Source organism: Pelecanus crispus, chromosome 5 (assembly GCF_030463565.1).
Source record: "Pelecanus crispus isolate bPelCri1 chromosome 5, bPelCri1.pri, whole genome shotgun sequence".
NCBI lineage: Eukaryota > Metazoa > Chordata > Aves > Pelecaniformes > Pelecanidae > Pelecanus > Pelecanus crispus.
In genome coordinates, this window is record NC_134647.1 from 83,162,071 (window position 1) to 83,180,918 (window position 18,848).

General features: G+C 51.8%; 1 protein-coding gene across 1 annotated transcript in view; it reads right to left on the reverse strand.

Annotated features, from left to right (window-relative positions):
- The window catches only part of COL11A1 (collagen type XI alpha 1 chain), a 165,610-nt gene extending 162,578 nt beyond the window's left edge, over nucleotides 1-3,032 (reverse strand). Inside the window, exon 1 of the mRNA XM_075711675.1 lies at nucleotides 2,918-3,032. Coding sequence (XP_075567790.1) covers nucleotides 2,918-3,032 — 115 coding nt within the window. The remainder of the gene's footprint in view (nucleotides 1-2,917) is intronic.
- Between the last annotated feature and the right edge of the window lie 15,816 nt (nucleotides 3,033-18,848).

Here is an 18,848-nt window from a genome sequence, read left to right on the forward strand (position 1 = left end):
TGCTTCTCACTTCTGGAACTTTTCCTCTCTAAAGAAGAAATAACTCAAGAGCCCAATCGGATCTTCACACCCCCCTTCTTGGTACTAGGAAAGACACCTCGTACTTCTCTTCCCTTTTTTTTTTTTTTTTGTGTTAAATAAAGAAACTTGAAAAAAAGTCAAGAATTTTAGGAATCTTTTGAGGTTTCTCTAGACGGAATGGGTTCTGTTGTCTTAAAAAGAAGCCACTGCTATATGATTAACGCTTTGTATGAATACACCGTGTAATCTTCATTACATAGGGATAGTTTATGAAAAGACAGTTGAAGAATATCTGATTTAATTTAACAGAGTTTATAAGGGCAATGATTCATATTTTACCCAGCATTTTCATTTAGTCATATAGTTTACCTGCTGTAGTATGCTATTTTATTTTACTCCTTGGTACTCTCCTTCTCCTACTCTCAAATACGAATCATTAGGTCCTATTTTATCTTTTAACTCCTTTAAATAAGATTAGACTACGTAAAAGACGATTCAGAAATATCTCCCCTGTACTCCGTTAGGGAAATTAGGTCAAATTCTACTCCCCCTGTAGTCAATGGAAAAACTCTTACTGACTTCAATAACAGATCAAGCCCTTAACACACAGCTCCCTGTAGTTTCTAAGCCAATGGCATACCCCATTTCAGAAAAGTTAAAGCACCAAGTGCTTTTCAGAATGCTTCTACAAAGACAAGAAGCCCGTAGTTTTATGTTTCTGAAACGCCCTTTGTACAGAGGACTAGAGGAAGGGATTTTTAATAGAGCTTTTTAATTTTTAACAGAGTTACCAAAACCACATTAGTCTGCCTAATGTTGCTGCACATATTTCAGCAAGTACCAGATCACTTCTGTCGATTTTCCCTGGGCTGCTGGCGCTTAGAGTTTTCTTTTAACTCCTCATTTCCATCCAACCCATTACGTATGGATAATCTATATAAATCCTACTTGATGAAGTCAGTTCTACCGCGGTCACGCAAAAAGTGGCGGAAGAAATCTACCCTGCCTTTGCGGGCGGCACGGCTTCTTGAAGAAATTTAGTTTTGACATAGTAAGGAGGAGGCGACTCCTCGAAGCTCTGCGAGGTTAGCGCACCCTGGGTGGAACTCCACCGGAGTCTGCGGAGTTTTGCAAGTGGGGTGAAACTGGACCCCGGCCACCCCTGCCAGAAGCGGGGCCGGGAGGGAGCCGAAGCCCCGGCTGCCCTGACCCCGTCAAGGCTGTGCCCAGGTAGGAATGGCTTGACTTGATCGCCTTACTGGGCTCCCTCTGGGGCGCCTGACGGTTCAGAAAGTGGGAATTCAGATGGAGAAATACTTAAAATAATCCTTAAAATAATAAAGGCGTAAAAAATAAACTTTTCTTTTCGGAGCGCGAAGCCCCTTCGTGGATGGCAGCCCCAGAGAAAAAAAAAAAAAAAAAACAACTCAATGCCTTGCCAGATTGGCCCCCAGGTGGGCCTGCGGGCTCCGGTGGGAGGGAGGGATGGAGGGAAGGAGGGAGGGAGGGAGGCAGGCAAGGAGGGAGGGAGGCAGGCAAGGAGGGAGGGAGGCAGGCAAGGAGGGAGGGAGGCAGGCAAGGAGGGAAGGAGGGAGGCAGGCAGGCAGGCAAGGAGGGAGGGAGGCAGGCAAGGAGGGAGGGAGGCAGGCAAGGAGGGAAGGAGGGAGGCAGGCAGGCAGGCAAGGAGGGAGGGAGGCAGGCAAGGAGGGAGGCAGGCAGGCAAGGAGGGAGGGATGGAGGCAAGGAGGGAGGGATGGAGGCAAGGAGGTAGAAGCAGCATTCCCACCCCCGCGGGAGGGCAAAGCGCAGCTCCGCCGCCGCGCCAGCCCAGCCCGGGCAGCCGGAGCCCGGACGGGGCGGGGAGCGCTGCGGGGGGCAGCGGTGCGGGGAGCCGGGACGGGACGGGGGGGCTGGCACCGGCCGTGGGGAGCCCAGCGACCCGCAAGCCGAGCACCCCGGGCACCCCCGGACCCGGGCACCCCCGGACCCCACGGCCCGGGCACCCCCGGAGCCGGGCACCCCCGGCCCCAGACCCCACAGCCCCGAGCATCCCCGGACCCGGGCATCCCCCGGACCCGGACCCTACGGCCCGGGTACCCCCGGACCCGGGCATCCCCCAGATCCGGACCCCACGGCCCGGGCACCCGCGGACCCGGGCACCCCCGGACCCCACGGCCCGGGCACCCCCAGAGCCGGGCACCCCCGGCCCCAGACCCCACAGCCCCGAGCATCCCCGGACCCGGGCATGCCCAGATCCGGACCCCACGGCCAAGGGCACCCGCGGACCCGGGGTCCCCCCGGCCCCGGGCAAGGCACCTGCGGGGCCCCGCTGCCGCCGGGAGCTGCTCCCCTCCACGTCGGGCAAAGGGCCCCCTTCCAGTGTATTTTCTCCTCCCCTCAAGTCCTGGAAAACTTTTTGCCCACTGAAACCCTTTTGCAAAGGGAAAAAGTTAAAAAGAACAGCCAACACTGAACAAGCGGAGAATGGAGAGAAGGGGAGCGGAGAGCCCGCGCCGCCCAGCCTTCCCCTCCGAGGCGAGGGCAGGGACTCGCCGCTGCGCTGCGGCCGCAGCTCGCCGGGCTCGGGCAGGGCACCCGCTCCGCCCCGCCCCGCTCCGCTCCGGCACGCTGCGCACCCGCGGGCCGGCTGCTGCACGGGCAGCCATCACCCTCCGCAAGGAGCGCCTCCTCCCCCCGCCGGAGCATCCCCGTCGCACCCAGCCGCGCAGCCCAGGTGAAACGCCAGGCTGGGCGGCAGCCGGGGCGGGGGGACACGGCCGCGGCTCCCGGCCCCTCGGCCCCGCTCCGCCGCCCGCCCCTGCAGCGCCGTGCCCCCCGTCCCCCTCCCCGAGGCCGGGCGAGCGGCGCCCGCAGCGCCCGCCGTCCCCTTCCTTACCTCCTCCCACCTCCGCAGCCCGCAGCAGGACGGCGAAGGCGACGAGCGCGGCCGCCGCCGGGTCCCAGGGCCACCTCCTCGTCTTCCACCTCGCGGACCACCTCCGCGCCTCCATGCTGGGCACCCGCAACGCCTGACTTCAACCCGGGCGCCTTCCGCGTACACCCAGCTCCGTCCCGGCCGCTATATTCCCAGAGAGGGCTTCTCCTATAGAGCCATACGTGACACGCCGAGCGGGCTTTCCCCTCCCTCGCCCCCCTCCCGCTCCGCCCGGCCTCCCGCCGGCCCCTCCGCCCCGGCCCCCCGCGGCCCTGCCTTCGGACTGGAGGGAGGTGAGGGGCTTGAGTCGGGAGGCGCCGGCCGCCGCATCCCCCTAAAGCCTCGGCCGCGCCAGAGGGCCGGGCGAGCGGCGCCCGGGGCCACCCCTGCGGCCCAACTGACAAGCCCGGCCGCCCCGCCGAGGCCAATCGCGGCTCCGCCGGCCGCCCGCAGCACCGCCCTCCGCCGCCGCGCCGGCCCCCGCGCCGGCCGGGAGCTGGCCCTCCCCGCGGCGCCGAGCGGGGAACGGCGGGGCGGGAGCCGGCCCCGGGCGAGGGGGGGGACGTGGCGCCCGCGCTGCCCCGCCGCCCGGCCACCGCCGCCCGGCCACCGCCGCCCCCTCGGGCCGCCGCGGGCACGGGGCATGCGCGGGGCTGGCGGGGCCGGGGGGCGCGGAGCGGGGCTGAGGGGGATGGCGGCGCGGGGCAAGGGCACGGGGGCGCGGAGCGGGGGTGTTTGTGGGGAGAACGGGGCGTGAGGGGAGCCGGGGCGGGAGGGGAGGGGAGGGGAGCCGGGCCCTGAGATGAGGGGAGCGGGGAGCTGGGGTGAGGGGAGCGGGGAGCTGGGGTGAGGGGAGCCGGGCCCTGAGGTGAGGGGAGCGGGGAGCTGAGGTGAGGGGAGCGGGGCCCTGAGGTGAGGGGAGCGGGGAGCTGAGGTGAGGGGAGCGGGGAGCTGAGGGGAGGGGAGCGGGGAGCTGAGGTGAGGGGAGCGGGGCCCTGAGGGGAGGGGAGCGGGGCCCTGAGGTGAGGGGAGCGGGGAGCTGAGGTGAGGGGAGCGGGGCCCTGAGGTGAGGGGAGCGGGGAGCTGAGGTGAGGGGAGCGGGGCCCTGAGGTGAGGGGAGCGGGGAGCTGAGGTGAGGGGAGCGGGGCCCTGAGGTGAGGGGAGCGGGGCCCTGAGGTGAGGGGAGCGGGGAGCTGGGGTGAGGGCAGCGGGGAGCTGAGGTGAGGGGAGCGGGGAGCTGAGGTGAGGGGAGCGGGGAGCTGAGGTGAGGGGAGCCGGGCCCTGAGGTGAGGGGAGCGGGGAGCTGAGGTGAGGGGAGCGGGGCCCTGAGGTGAGGGGAGCGGGGCCCTGAGGTGAGGGGAGCGGGGAGCTGAGGTGAGGGGAGTGGGGAGCTGAGGTGAGGGGAGCGGGGAGCTGAGGTGAGGGGAGCCGGGCCCTGAGGTGAGGAGAGCGGGGAGCTGAGGTGAGGGGAGCCGGGCCCTGAGGTGAGGGGAGCGGGGAGCTGAGGTGAGGGGAGCCGGGCCCTGAGGTGAGGGGAGCGGGGAGCTGAGGTGAGGGGAGCGGGGAGCTGAGGTGAGGGGAGCGGGGAGCTGAGGTGAGGGGATCGGGGCCCTGAGGTGAGGGGAGCGGGGCCCTGAGGTGAGGGGAGCGGGGAGCTGAGGTGAGGGGAGTGGGGAGCTGAGGTGAGGGGATCGGGGCCCTGAGGTGAGGGGAGCGGGGAGCTGAGGTGAGGGGATCGGGGCCCTGAGGTGAGGGGAGCGGGGAGCTGAGGTGAGGGGAGCGGGGAGCTGAGGTGAGGGGAGCGGGGCCCTGAGGTGAGGGGAGCGGGGCCCTGAGGTGAGGGGAGCGGGGCCCTGAGGTGAGGGGAGCGGGGAGCTGAGGTGAGGGGAGCGGGGAGCTGAGGGGAGGGGAGCGGGGAGCTGAGGTGAGGGGAGCGGGGCCCTGAGGGGAGGGGAGCGGGGCCCTGAGGTGAGGGGAGCGGGGAGCTGAGGTGAGGGGAGCGGGGCCCTGAGGTGAGGGGAGCGGGGAGCTGAGGTGAGGGGAGCGGGGCCCTGAGGTGAGGGGAGCGGGGAGCTGAGGTGAGGGGAGCGGGGCCCTGAGGTGAGGGGAGCGGGGAGCTGGGGTGAGGGCAGCGGGGAGCTGAGGTGAGGGGAGCGGGGAGCTGAGGTGAGGGGAGCGGGGCCCTGAGGTGAGGGGAGCGGGGAGCTGAGGTGAGGGGAGCGGGGCCCTGAGGTGAGGGGAGCGGGGAGCTGAGGTGAGGGGAGCGGGGCCCTGAGGTGAGGGGAGCGGGGAGCTGAGGTGAGGGGAGCGGGGCCCTGAGGTGAGGGGAGCGGGGCCCTGAGGTGAGGGGAGCGGGGAGCTGAGGTGAGGGGAGTGGGGAGCTGAGGTGAGGGGAGCGGGGAGCTGAGGTGAGGGGAGCCGGGCCCTGAGGTGAGGAGAGCGGGGAGCTGAGGTGAGGGGAGCCGGGCCCTGAGGTGAGGGGATCGGGGCCCTGAGGTGAGGGGAGCGGGGAGCTGAGGTGAGGGGAGCCGGGCCCTGAGGTGAGGGGAGCGGGGAGCTGAGGTGAGGGGAGCGGGGAGCTGAGGTGAGGGGATCGGGGCCCTGAGGTGAGGGGAGCGGGGCCCTGAGGTGAGGGGAGCGGGGAGCTGAGGTGAGGGGAGTGGGGAGCTGAGGTGAGGGGATCGGGGCCCTGAGGTGAGGGGAGCGGGGAGCTGAGGTGAGGGGATCGGGGCCCTGAGGTGAGGGGAGCGGGGAGCTGAGGTGAGGGGAGCGGGGAGCTGAGGTGAGGGGAGCGGGGCCCTGAGGTGAGGGGAGCGGGGCCCTGAGGTGAGGGGAGCGGGGAGCTGAGGTGAGGGGAGCCGGGCCCTGAGGTGAGGGGAGCGGGGAGCTGAGGTGAGGGGAGCGGGGAGCTGAGGTGAGGGGATCGGGGCCCTGAGGTGAGGGGAGCGGGGAGCTGAGGGGAGGGGAGCGGGGAGCTGAGGTGAGGGGAGCCGGGCCCTGAGGTGAGGGGAGCGGGGAGCTGAGGTGAGGGCAGCGGGGCCCTGAGGTGAGGGGAGCCGGGTGTGAGGCGCAGGCCGGCTGCGGGGTGCGGGCACCCCAAACTCCGCCCGCCGGCCTTGGTGCAGCGGCGCGTCCGGCCCCCACGGCCGGTGCCCCCCGCAGCCGCTGCCCGGCGCCCCGCGTCCCGGCACAGCCTGGGCGGCCCCGCGGGGGCTCGGCCGTGAGGACGCCGTAAGGAAGGCGGCAGCGGGGCGGGAAGGAGGAGCCGCCGCCTCGGCGCATCGGGGAGCGGGGTTGGCAGCTCCTCCCCGGGGAGCCCCCGCTCTCCGCCGCGTCCCGCCCGCCCCCCCTGCACTGGCAGCGGGGTCCGGCCCGCAGGCACCGGGGACCCTGCGGGGCTGCATCGTGCGGCTGGTCCGGCCGAGGTGCTCCGGGGGGATCAGGTTCTGCCCTGGCTCCCCTGGGAAACGAGAGGAAACTATGGTTGCCTTTTAGTAGAAGCATGTAGCAAATTTTTAAAATCTGCCCTCATCAAGGTCTTTCCGCATGAATGCCTTACAGCGATTAATAAGCGTACGGTTTATCTACATGGCTTGTGTGGGCAGCAGGAGCAGGGAGGTGATTGTGCCCCTGTGCTCGGCGCTGGTGAGGCCACACCTGGAATGCTGTGTCCAGTTTTGGGCCCCTCAGCACAAGAAGGACATTGGGGTGCTGGAGCGTGTCCAGAGAAGGGCAGCGGAGCTGGGGCAGGGTCTGGAGCACAGGGCTGGTGGGGAGCGGCTGAGGGAGCTGGGGGTGTTCAGCCTGGAGAAGAGGAGGCTGAGGGGAGACCTGATCGCTCTCTACAGCTGCCTGACAGGAGGGGGCAGGGAGGGGGTGTTGGGCTCTGCTCCTAAGTAGTTAGCGATAGGACGAGAGGAAATGGGCTTAAGCTGCGCCAGGGGAGGTTTAGGTTGGAAATTAGGAAAAATTTCTTCATGGAAAGGGTGGTCAAGCATTGGAACAGGCTGCCCAGAGAGGTGGGGGAGTCCCCATCCCTGGAAGCGTTCAAAAAACGGGCAGAGGTGGCACTTGGGGACATGGTTCAGTCTGGTCTACCCTTGATTGGTTTAGTGTGGGCTTGGTCGTGTAGGTTAATGGTTGGACTGGATGATCTTAAAGGGCTTTTCCAACCTAAACGATTCTAGGATTCTATGAAAATACCTGTTGCTTTTATATGTCAAATTAAATTTCAGAAGCGTGTCATCCTTTCCTACAGTATCTTGCGTCTCACCACGCTGTATGAGTACACCTGGCTCTTCCTGCCCTTGATTTTTCCGAAACAGTTGGTAACATTGTCGCTGGGTTTACAAATGGACTGAGGCGCGCAGCACAGCTACATCTCAGCTCCCTCAAACACCGCGCGCTGGCTGCCATTCGGTGAAGAGCTACGCGAGGTTGCTCTGGCACCTCGAGCAGTTAGCCTCGGTGCGGCTGCGGAGCGCCGGAACGCCGTGTCTGTCCCGCCTGTATCAGAGCTTACTCCTTCAGAACCGGTCGTGCAGTCGTCTCTTAAAGCCCAACTGCACACAGGGCCCCAAAAGTCAGGAACCGGTTCTTAGTGCTATTATTGTCGCCCTACCAGCCTGTGTCATTCTCAGTTGTTTACTAGATGCTTCCTAGGACAGATCAAGTTAATTCCTTGGTAGAACAGAATAGAATCATTAAGGTTGGAGAGGACCTCTAAGATCACCAGTCCAACCATCAACCCAACACCCCCATGCCCACTAAACCATGTCCCCAAGTGCCACCTCTGCCCGTTTTTTGAACACTTCCAGGGATGGGGACTCCCCCACCTCTCTGGGCAGCCTGTTCCAATGCTTGACCACCCTTTCCGTAAAGACATTTTTCCTAATTTCCAACCTAAACCTCCCCTGGTGCAGCTTGAGCCCATTTCCTCTCGTCCTATCGCTAACTCCATGGGAGAAGAGCCCAACACCCCCCTCCCTGCCCCCTCCTTTCAGGCAGCTGTAGAGAGCGATGAGGTCTCCCCTCAGCCTCCTCTTCTCCAGGCTGAACACCCCCAGCTCCCTCAGCCGCTCCCCACCAGCCCTGTGCTCCAGACCCTGCCCCAGCTCCGCTGCCCTTCTCTGGACACGCTCCAGCACCCCAATGTCCTTCTTGTGCTGAGGGGCCCAAAACTGGACACAGCATTCCAGGTGCGGCCTCGCCAGCACCGAGTACAGGGGCACGATCACTTATGCGGGTGGATATTTCATCCTTGTCTCACTTCTGGCGCAGATCTACGTTTTCTAAGGGTTTTCTGTTGTACAATTAATACTGGGAAGAAAAGTGACTTACAGTTCTTCAGTGAAGTGAACCCTTGTAAAAAAATGATGTCTTACAAGCGGAGATTAGTTGCATGATCTCTGAAGCGTTAATGGGCTTCGTTTTGTAGTTTTAAAGGGAGAGAACAATATGAACGCATGCATATAGACAAAATAAATGACAGTATTTCCTTCCACGATCCTATCTTCAAGAAATGTAATATACCATTTGCTACTACCAGCAATAGCTTACAGCTCCATGAGCTCCCCCAGGTCCTTTATCTGAGGTTCTGAAGGATGAAGCCAAGGCTTTCTCTGTGCCCCACCAAACGTTTTGGTCTCAGGAATGGCTCAGTGTCCATTGATTCTTTCTTTCAGATGCCCAAGAATTAGGGAGGACAGACGATAGTAAAAGAAATTTGATACAAACCAGCATAGTTCAGTACTCATTAGCTCAGGTACCGAAAGACTACAGAAACGTTAGCGTTACTGATTTTTTTTCTGTCGAGAATGTAAAGAAGCCTCTTCAGTTGAGAGAGGCAAAGCTGGAGTGGCCGGATGCAGCTGTGCTGCGCAACCTCACACAGCTCCGAAAGCAGGGCTGTGAAGGGGCTGCAGATGGGATGTCTGTTTGTTGCTGTATGTGTATCGAAGATTGAATTTGTATGGTTTCTGGTGAAAAATTCCTTACAGTTTTAAACTGAATGCGCACTAATTGGAGCTCCTACTGGAAACACCAATGTGGGAGATCATAGAATCATAGAATCGTTTAGGTTGGAAAAGACCTTTAAGATCATCCAGTCCAACATTAACCTAACATGATGAAAGCTTCTAGGCCTGTGTAAGGAATCAAGTTGGTGTCAAGGTTAGAGTTAGGGATTTAAAGGATTAAATGATGTGACTGCTGTTTGAAACAGGCGGTCTGCTGGTTTGGGAAGGGGGCTGTAGCTGGCAGGAGCTCATACCTCGCTTTTGCCGCAGGGGTTTCTCCCCTTTTTGTTAATATGGTTAACGTTGAGAGTTAAAAACATACGCCATCAAAATTGCATCCTGTTCTTCAGGATCATGAAGATAAGAACAAGTCTGGATAAAAGCGAGACAATAACCTGTGTTGTCTTTAGGGATGATCCTCATAAATAAGTACGTACGATCCTCCTGCCAGAACTTGGTTGATGGAAACAAGGGATATATTTGTATTTAAGGGCATTTGATAATAAAACAAAGGCTCAAGCCCTCACCTCGAAAACCAGGAAAATGAAACTTCTTTTGTGCTCTGAAACTGAATTGTAGATAGGTACAAAGGAGATAAGCAGAATAACATGCAAGGCAAAATTCCTAACTATAACCTTTCCACAGTCTTCTCCAGCGAGGCAAATTCCAGGCCAGTTGATTGCTTCCTCCTCGTGCAGTAGCGCGTAGTTTACAGTGTAGGATTGTCACATCTTCCTGGATAGCAAGGCCAGATTCAAGCTGCTACTGGTCCCATTTGGAGCTGCTTCTTTTCTGGTAGCTGCTTGTCTCTCTGCTCCCGGTAGGCGTCCCTTCCCTTCCCGTTGTCTGCTCCTACGTCCTCCTCCCTTTCCGCTTCTGGCATCGCTTCCTGCTCCCCTCTGGAGTTCTCTGGGAGAGAACACAAAGGCATATGGTGTTTTTCTTCAGCTTTAGGACTCAGCTGCCATGATTCATAAAATTAGGGTTAGGAGAGGTTTATGTCAGGGTTTTGGAACATGACGTGTAAAGATACTAGTTTATTGTAGGATGATAAAACAGGAGAGGGCTTGGAAACAAAATTATCAAGAACTTTAATGTGGATCTGACAGTTCCCCCAGAAGCTTCAAGGGGCCTGGGTCAGAAAACCCATTACCCCTTACAGTGTTATACTATAGTGATTAGCCCTCGTCCTTCCATAATTTATATATGAGAGGTTATATATGGCGTTTGGGCGCAGTCTGGGAAATCTTTTGGTTTTGAATTTGGATTTTGTGGACTCTGCAGAGATTGCTGTTGATAGAAACCAATACCTGAGGAAGTCTCTCCCTGTAGGCATTCCTGTCACTGTTAACAAGAAAAGGGAAAAGATTTGGCACAGGCTTAGGGCTGAGGATTTTGAAGTCTTAAGAAACCGGATTGTTCCTGGACCCTGCTGACCTGTGGAGGTAGTAACTGTGTTGAGAGAAACCTGTGCCTTGAGCTGTATCGGTTGCATAGGAACCAGTTGACTATCTGTTCAGGAGGTAGATACCACAGTTTGGTTTAGGCTGAAGGTTTTAGCAAAGAGCTCAGGGTACGATACCTTTCTACAAGTTCCCCCAAAGTTAAGCGTGTTGGTAGAAACCATTGACTAATATTGTCTTTAACTACGGGGTTTACTCCCTTATGTGCTAGTTAATTCATGTTACAGTCCGTGTTCGAGTAACAGTGTTAGGGTTTGAGAATCGTAACTGTCCTAGACCCTGAGTAATGCTCAACTGTGCAAGACTGCCAAAGATGAGTAGCAGGGAGGTATTAATAGAACCTGATGTACTGTGTTGCAATTTCCTGTAGAAATTGGTGCCCTTCCTAAAAATAAACCTACTATTAGAAATGAGATTAACGCTGATACTTGCATCATAAATTGTCACAATTTCCACTTGCATTTTGAACCTGTGAGAGACAAGGAGATAAGAAGGAGGTAGGCGGTGATAGGAGCCAGTGCCTTGTGCCAATTGACAGAAACTAATGCCTTAGTCTCCTGGAGCCTGAGAATAAGTCTAGTGTTAGGCAGAGGGTTTCAGGCTTAGGAAAATAAAGCATCAACAGGTAAATTCATTTCTCATAAATGCAAAAATCTTGGCAGCAAGCTTTGTGCTAATGTAGTTAGCAGCCAAAGCCTTTCCTCATTTTCTACCTCAAGAGAAAATAATATTTCTACGCCAGATGGAGAAATAAGCTAAAGGTCTGTATTTTGTTTTACAGTTGGAATTCATTCTCTAGACCTGAACAAGTTTTTTGTTACACTTGAAGTTAGGGTTTTTAATATAACGTGTCTGCATCCCTGAGTAATGTTCTATTCTACAGGGTCCCCTGCAGGTAAGCACAGAAGCAGTACAAATGAAAACCAGAGACTGATACTGTCTTACATTACATCAGCAGGTTCCTACGTATAAATTGCAAGTTAGTGTTGGACTCTGCAGAGGCTACAGAGGTGAGAATTGGGCAGATACTGCTAGAAGCCTTATGTTGTCTTTTTCTCTGGCAGTCTCTGTAGGAATACTTGCCCTAGGAGAGTGTGTTAGTGTTTAAAACAGGTTAAGGGTAGGGTTTTGGATGACTAAGTATAAAGACCATACCTTATAGAATCATAGAATAAAAACATAGAATCATTTAGGTTGGAAAAGACCTTTAAGATCATAGAATCATAGAATGCTTTGGGTTGGAAGGGACCTTGAGAGATCATCGAGCCCAACCCCAACTTGGCACTATTAGCACCATGCTCTAACCAACTGAGCTAACCCGGCTGGTCATTAGATCATCCAGTCCAACCATTAACCTACACTACCAAGTCCACACTAAACCAATCAAGGGTAGACCAGACTGAACCATGTCCCCAGGTGCCACCTCTGCCTGTATTTTGAACACTTCCAGGGATGGGGACTCCCCCACCTCTCTGGGCAGCCTGTTCCAGTGCTTGACCACCCTTTCCGTGAAGACATTTTTCCTAATATCCAACCTAAACCTCCCCTGGCACAGCTGGAGCCCATTTCCTCTCGTCCTATTGCTAACTACTTGGGAGAAGAGCCCAACACCCCCTCCCTGCCCCCTCCTTTCAGGGAGTTGTAGAGAGCGATGAGGTCTCCCCTCAGCCTCCTCTTCTCCAGGCTGAACAATCCCAGTTCCCTCAGCTGCTCCTTTAATTACAGTAGAATCTACAGGGTTCCCAGAAATAAGAATTAATAAGACTCAGCTCATACGAATAGACGCCAATGGCTTTTGCACTAGTAATTGATCCTGTAGTTATTAATAATGTGAGAGTTAGAATTGGAGGTATAGGAATTTAGGATTGCTGTTTGGGAATCTTTAGACTGAATCTAGTAAATAAAATGGGCCAGGGACTGCCCTGTGGCCCTGAGGCATCAGGTCTTCCGGGTAGGGTTGAGATTAGATTTACTGTCTAGAATTCAATTTATTGCTGGTCTCTGGAAGGTTCTTAGAGGCAGGAAAGAGACCAGTGATGCTGCAAGCTGATGCCATTTGTCCTCTGTCAGTAATGATTTACTATCTTTCAGATTAAGATTAGGGAAGTGTCAAGACCCCAGTTCACCATCAGTTTTTCCAGATCCGAAGAGTTAGGGAGGTCGCTGTCAACAGGAGGAGAGGTTTAGATGAGGACGCAACCACATAATTCATAGACAACTCAGTCGATTGGATCTAGAGATACAAAGTGGTCTGGTATCGTCAAGATCCAGTATCTTATTTTCAGTTTACTATCTTTTCTGTTTGCCAAGCCTATATATAGTTGTCATTAAGGTTACGCTACAACAACTGACTTCAGGAGACCGGGTTATGGCTGAGGAATAAGCAGTAGCTTATTGCTATCACTGTCCAATGCCTTGTTTTCAGGACTGGGTATAGTGAAGGCTAGGGATAAGATTGGCTTCGAGATTAGGGTAGAAAAAGAGTATTTTCAAGACCCACACTTACAGCCAGACTCTGCAAAGCTTGCAGGAGTAGGATGTTGTATGGAATCACCATGAGCTTCCAGTCTTTTTGAAAACCATACGTATGCATATAAAATTAGGGGTTGGGGGGGAGTTAGGAGGTATCATTTAGGAAATGGAAGCTGGAGTGTGCTGGGTAATTGCTGGATTCTGCACAGCTCGCTGCGATAAGAGCAGCTTTGACATTTTCATGGGCCATTGTCTTAGTTCAGATACAGTGTAAGTGTTGCCAACAGACTACACCTTCGGTTACAACTTAGCACAGCTTGTACAGATCTATCACCTTGCTGCAATGGAAGTAACATTTAGGATTGGGGTTATGTTTAGTGCTTAAGGCAATCAAAATTCAAGAGTCTTGCTTTTCCCAGACACTGCAGGGCTTGCTAGTGTTATGAGAAGGCATCATCTTTTGTTTTGTTACAAGCACTGGTTACCTAGCTGTGTATTACAGTTGGGCTTGAGAGGAATTCACCTGGAGAGCGTGAATTATCAGTTGATTTTGTGTGAGCCACAGAGATAGTAACAGGGGTCAGTCTCTTAGTTTTATGTTTGCTGTGGTTATTGGTCTGATTAAGGTTGTGATTTAGGAAAAGAAGGATGAGGAACTCTCCCCATGTGGATTCTCTGTGCATCAAAGGGAGAGGAAAGAAACTGGTGTTATCAGAAGCTAATGCATTATTTTCAGTTTTTCTGTTGGTTTTGTTTACTTGGTCATAACTGAGACCAGGGTTGTTTGGAAAAAATCATCGAATCATTTAGGTTGGAAAAGACCTTTAAGATCATCCAGTCCAACCGGTAACCTAACACTGCCAAGTCCACCACTGAACCAATTAAGGGGAGAGTAGTAATTTCATGTTTCCTGGCTTGGTGGCTGGATTATTTTTTAATGAAAGTAAAACTAGGAATCATTAAGGTTGGAAAGGACCTCTAAGATCATCAGTCCAACCATCAACCCAACACCACCGTGCCTACTAAACCATGTCCCAAAGTGCCACGTCTACATGGGTTTTTTTTAACCCCTCCAGCGATGGTGACTCCACCATCTCTCTGGGCAGCCTGTTCCAGTGCTTGACCACTCTTTTGGTGAAGAAATTTTTCCTAATATCCAATCGAAACCTCCCCTGGCGCAGCAGGGGAGCAAAAAACCTTGTTTATTGCTTGTTTCTGACCCGTCTGTGCAGACAAGATGAGGGCTTGTGTTCTTTCCTTGAGTCCCCTAGCCCTTTGCTACTTTGATGCACACCTCCATGTCACACAGTCGTCTTCCTTCAGGTGTTCTTCTCCCCAGCCCTCCTTGTTATCAGCGTGCATCTATATTGTTATGTGAGAGGAAAAGTAACTGACTGCACTTACATAAAATCCTGCCACAATTAAGGAGAGCAATTTTTTCATTAACTTTGTTCTTTCGTTGATAGATGTAGTCTGACAAATTTGTAATTCTCTGTGAAGTTCCTCCTTTCTTGCTTTACATAGCATTAACACACGCACAAGCAAGCACTGTCCCGATGCTGATACAGATGACCGATTTGAGGAGCTACAGCATATGGCATGACTGGGACGATTGTTCCTCTGTGGACTGTGGGTCCGTAGGACCACACATCTGTGAATGGAAGATTTGGTGACAGGAATTGTTCTGGGAACATGCTATGTGTTTGGCCTCAGGTTAAAAGAGAATGTTAAAACGCCGTCAGCCTCTGCAGTTCATTACAGAGAAGCAGCGATCGCTGTCCTGCCTGGTCTCATTGACTTTGTTGGGTCTTAATCATGACTCTCTTGTGGAATAGTCTGATCTTCCTGCACGTCCCTCGGTAGAGAGGAAAATATTGCTGAAATAGCATTTCACAGCGTATAAACAGCACAACATTTCCATCCTGTTCAGCAAGCAGCAGGAAGTATCAAGTATCATGCAGCATTGCCAGCTCAGCTTGGTAATTTGGCCAAAGTTTTGGGGCTTATTTCAGCCAAACTCCCTAATCTTTCAAGGTTCACCCACTGATACTTTATAGCACAGCCCAGTGTAATTGATACAGCAACCCACCATTCCTTTTTCATTTGCATGGATTTCTTCTCGGGACTGTAACCTGTTATAATCATAATTATACTTAATTCAAGAGGAAAAAAAAATATGTGAGCAATTAGTGTAATGTGCAATACGTCCCTAAAACATGACATATTAAGGATACCAGGACTTTCCTCGTTTAAGACAACTGAAAATGAGACATACATATTTGATGTAGGGATTAGTTTCTCAGTTTCTGTCTAGTTTTTAGATATTGCCTTTACACGCCAGAACTGTCAAAAATCTACATTTTGATTGCCATTTCAGAATGTATTCAACGGCCAACAAAAACTTACCTTTAATTGTAAGTCCGTCGTGGTTTTGCAACACAAGACTTTCAAATATTTGCCTTTAATTGCCAGTATCTAATTGGTTCCTTCATTTGTTTTTTACGATTTATCTGAGACTTCCTTTTGCTTTGGACCGGTTGAAACAGATACGTGGGCTGGGGGAACTAACAGGGGACAGTTTGGGCAGGCTCAGTTACTCCCATCCCAACTGTTTATCTTCAGGCAGAGTCTTCCTGATCAGTTCTGCTTTAATCAGTTTTGTTCTCGAAGCAGCGGGCCAATAGCTACATACCACAGTCCGTTTTTAATTATGACTTTTGTGACAGACGAAGGTGGCGGATGTTTAAGTGGGAAAGGCCTCTTCCAGTCCCCGTTCCGCGTTGTCCGGAGGCGTTGTCTGGTGCTGGGGAGTAGGGGTGGCCCACCCGGTACACAAGGAGGCAGTGCAGGCACAGGCCAATGGTCTGCATGTGTCACACACTTGTAGCACGTTTGTTATTTTCATCGAATCACAGAATCGTTGAGGTTGGAAAAGCCCTTTAAGATCATCCAGTCCAACCATTAACCCAACATTACCAAGTCCACCACTAAACCAATTAAGGGTAGAGTAATAATTAATTTCATGCTTCCTGGAAACACTTTCAGGCCACACTAATGCTACCACCCTCACAGTTCCTCTTAACTGGGGGAAATTAAGGCAGGGAGAGAACTAAGAAGGTGAATAGCTAACAGCAAATTCATTTACGCCGAGTCATGACAGTCCTGTGCATCCTCTTCTTATGCGTAGACACCTCTCAGCCGAATCACTTGTTAAAGTACTTTGGAGTAGAATAAAAGTTTGTCCTGTTCTAGAAGAAAGAGCACTGAGAAAACGAAGGTAACGTTTCAGGGAGGCCTTCTGCCTCAGGTAGCTCCCTGTCTCATGCCTGCCCTCCCACTTGCCCAAGTCTGAGAAGAGGAGGACCAAAACATAAGGTGCGTATAAATAAATAAAAAGAAAAGAAAAAATATGTTAGTAGTTTATCATTCAATAAGCATTTAAGTCCCATTATATTGAACTCATATTCCTCCAAAAGAACACATCCTGTCAAAGGACTCACGGGGGTTGTCAAATGACGACTGCCTCGGAATACGAGAGTGCTGGCAGACTTGTGCAAATATTTCTCATTATCCACCTCAGTTCATAAAAAAATGGCCATTTTAATAGTACTAGCTGATGAAAACTGAATCACGTGCATTATCATGCCATGTAATAATTCTTTGTTAGGCATAATTCTATATTTATCAGAAAAAAAAAAAAAGAACCCCCTTTGACGAAAGCGGTGAGTTATGGGTAGTAGCTTTAAAATTAAGACATAGCAAAGCTTTTCATTTGATTTGGTGCCTTTTAATTGTTTAAGATTTGAAAACTCTGCTTAGGGCTGGCCATGACCTTTTGAAATGTGAGGCAGCCTTCAGCACGTAGCCCTATCAAAGTCGCAGGAGGCCAGCGGGCTGCGTGTGTTAACAGCAGTTCCCAGAAGGCAATGAGTGGTGGGGAATAACGAAACAAGGATTGCGCTAAAACTGCCAAATTGCCTTGAGCTTCCTGTCCACGGACATGGATTTCTGCAGAGCACGTAATTCCTCTCTCAAAGGCAGTGTATTTACATGGTTTTGTGCATTTGCATGCATGTCGAAAAGGCAAGTCTCTTGAAAATATTACTTTAATCATTGTTTAATGTAATAAAATGTGAATATTCGCATCTGATATTAGGACAGAGGAGAGCATAGCAGCTCCGTGAGAATCACAAAAGAGTAAGTGAATGCAGGACCAGCAGAACATCATTGCATACACTTTATTTCCTATAACTATTTCCTAACTTTCCTATTTGATGACATTGTTGAAATGTCATCAAATGACATGTTGAAATTGTGATTCACCTTTTTCTCTATAATGTGTGTTATACTAAACGATCAATATGTTGATTGCTACTTCATTCACTCATAGTGGTATTCATCTCCCCTTAACGCTTAAAAAACCATATCAAACAGGTGCTTACAATGCTTCAATAACTCTACTGCAGTCTGTAATAATCTCAACTGCCTGTATTTTGGTTTTTTTTTTTCCCAGAAAGTGATTATTTTTTTAGTCAATACCATGAAAATTATTAACTTTATCAGAAGAATGTCAAGTTTTTCTTTCGACATGTGTCTTCAAAGCAGCAGTGGGTGTCCAAGCCCTGCTGCCCGCCAGGCACATTGCCCAAACCATGAAATAATTAGAGTCATTTGTAGCCAGCCTGGACTGAAGCAAAAAGGAATGAGGTCTAGTGGTGTAGTGAGAGTTGAGGAAGATGCAAACAGTAAACTGGAAAAAGATATAATAGATTCTTAGAAACAAAATGTAAAATCCTAGATTAAAATCTAGCCTAATTTACGAACATTAATTTAATGAGATACTATAAAATAGGCAATAAAAAGATAGGAATATGAATGTTCACATTTGGATTCTTAGTTAAAGAAATGCACGTTCCATTACATTGCTTCTTCCGCTACTGTATTATTTTATGAGTTATGTGGTCCTGACACACAGGATTAAAGTTCTAGGCCACTGATTATTAAGTTATCATACTAATAAGTAAATTTTATACTAGATAACAATCTTCAGTAAATGCTAGTGAGCCCAGAATGAGATTATTTCAGTATTAAATTTGTTCTGGTAATTTTCACATACTTTATGAGAATGTAAATATTTTACTTATTTATATACTGAAAGTTCTATAGGTATAATGAAAAAAAAAAAAATTGAGGAATTTATACGTAATGCCCTGAGATTAGATCGCTAAAGCAAAACATCGATCAGAACAAAATCTGAACGTTCCAAAATGTAGTACTGTCAAATGACTATAAAACAAGTTGCAAAAGTCCTGAAATATGGGGGGCAAAACAATGAAGGTTGAAATATGCCTATTGATTTGTGCTGCTGTCAGACATCGAAACCAGAGATCACTTCTCTGTGCCAGGTGCAGTGTCAGTGTAGATCCTCAATGTTCGGAGAAGTCCAGGTGCAGGTATACTTACAGCATCTACAGTGTATGCTTGCAGGTTCTGAAGTGTAGGAGGCAATGTTTACTCTATTTTATGCTAAGGATTAATTTATTGTATCCAGATTGATTCCAGATGATGACTGAAGTAATTTTCCAAAATTTATTATATGGTTTGGTCTTCTAATTCTCTACCAAATTATAATCAGACACGAGAGCAAGAGAATGGAGAGGAAAATACACATTTGACTCCAAATGTTAGTTACATAGCTACCTTGCTATCGTCCCCAGATTGCTCAAAATCCTTTAGTCCTCCTAAAGATAGACCTTAAGGATCATCACATTTGCAGACAACAGCCTTTTCAAAATTGGGCTTTGTTATGCCAATAGCATTTTAGACATCTGCTTTTATTTTTTGGTATGTAAAAAGCTCAAAATTCATTCCAGATGATATATAGCAATCTTGTCTTTTACTTTCCCCTAGGTAAGAACATCCAAACCCTCTCAACCATAA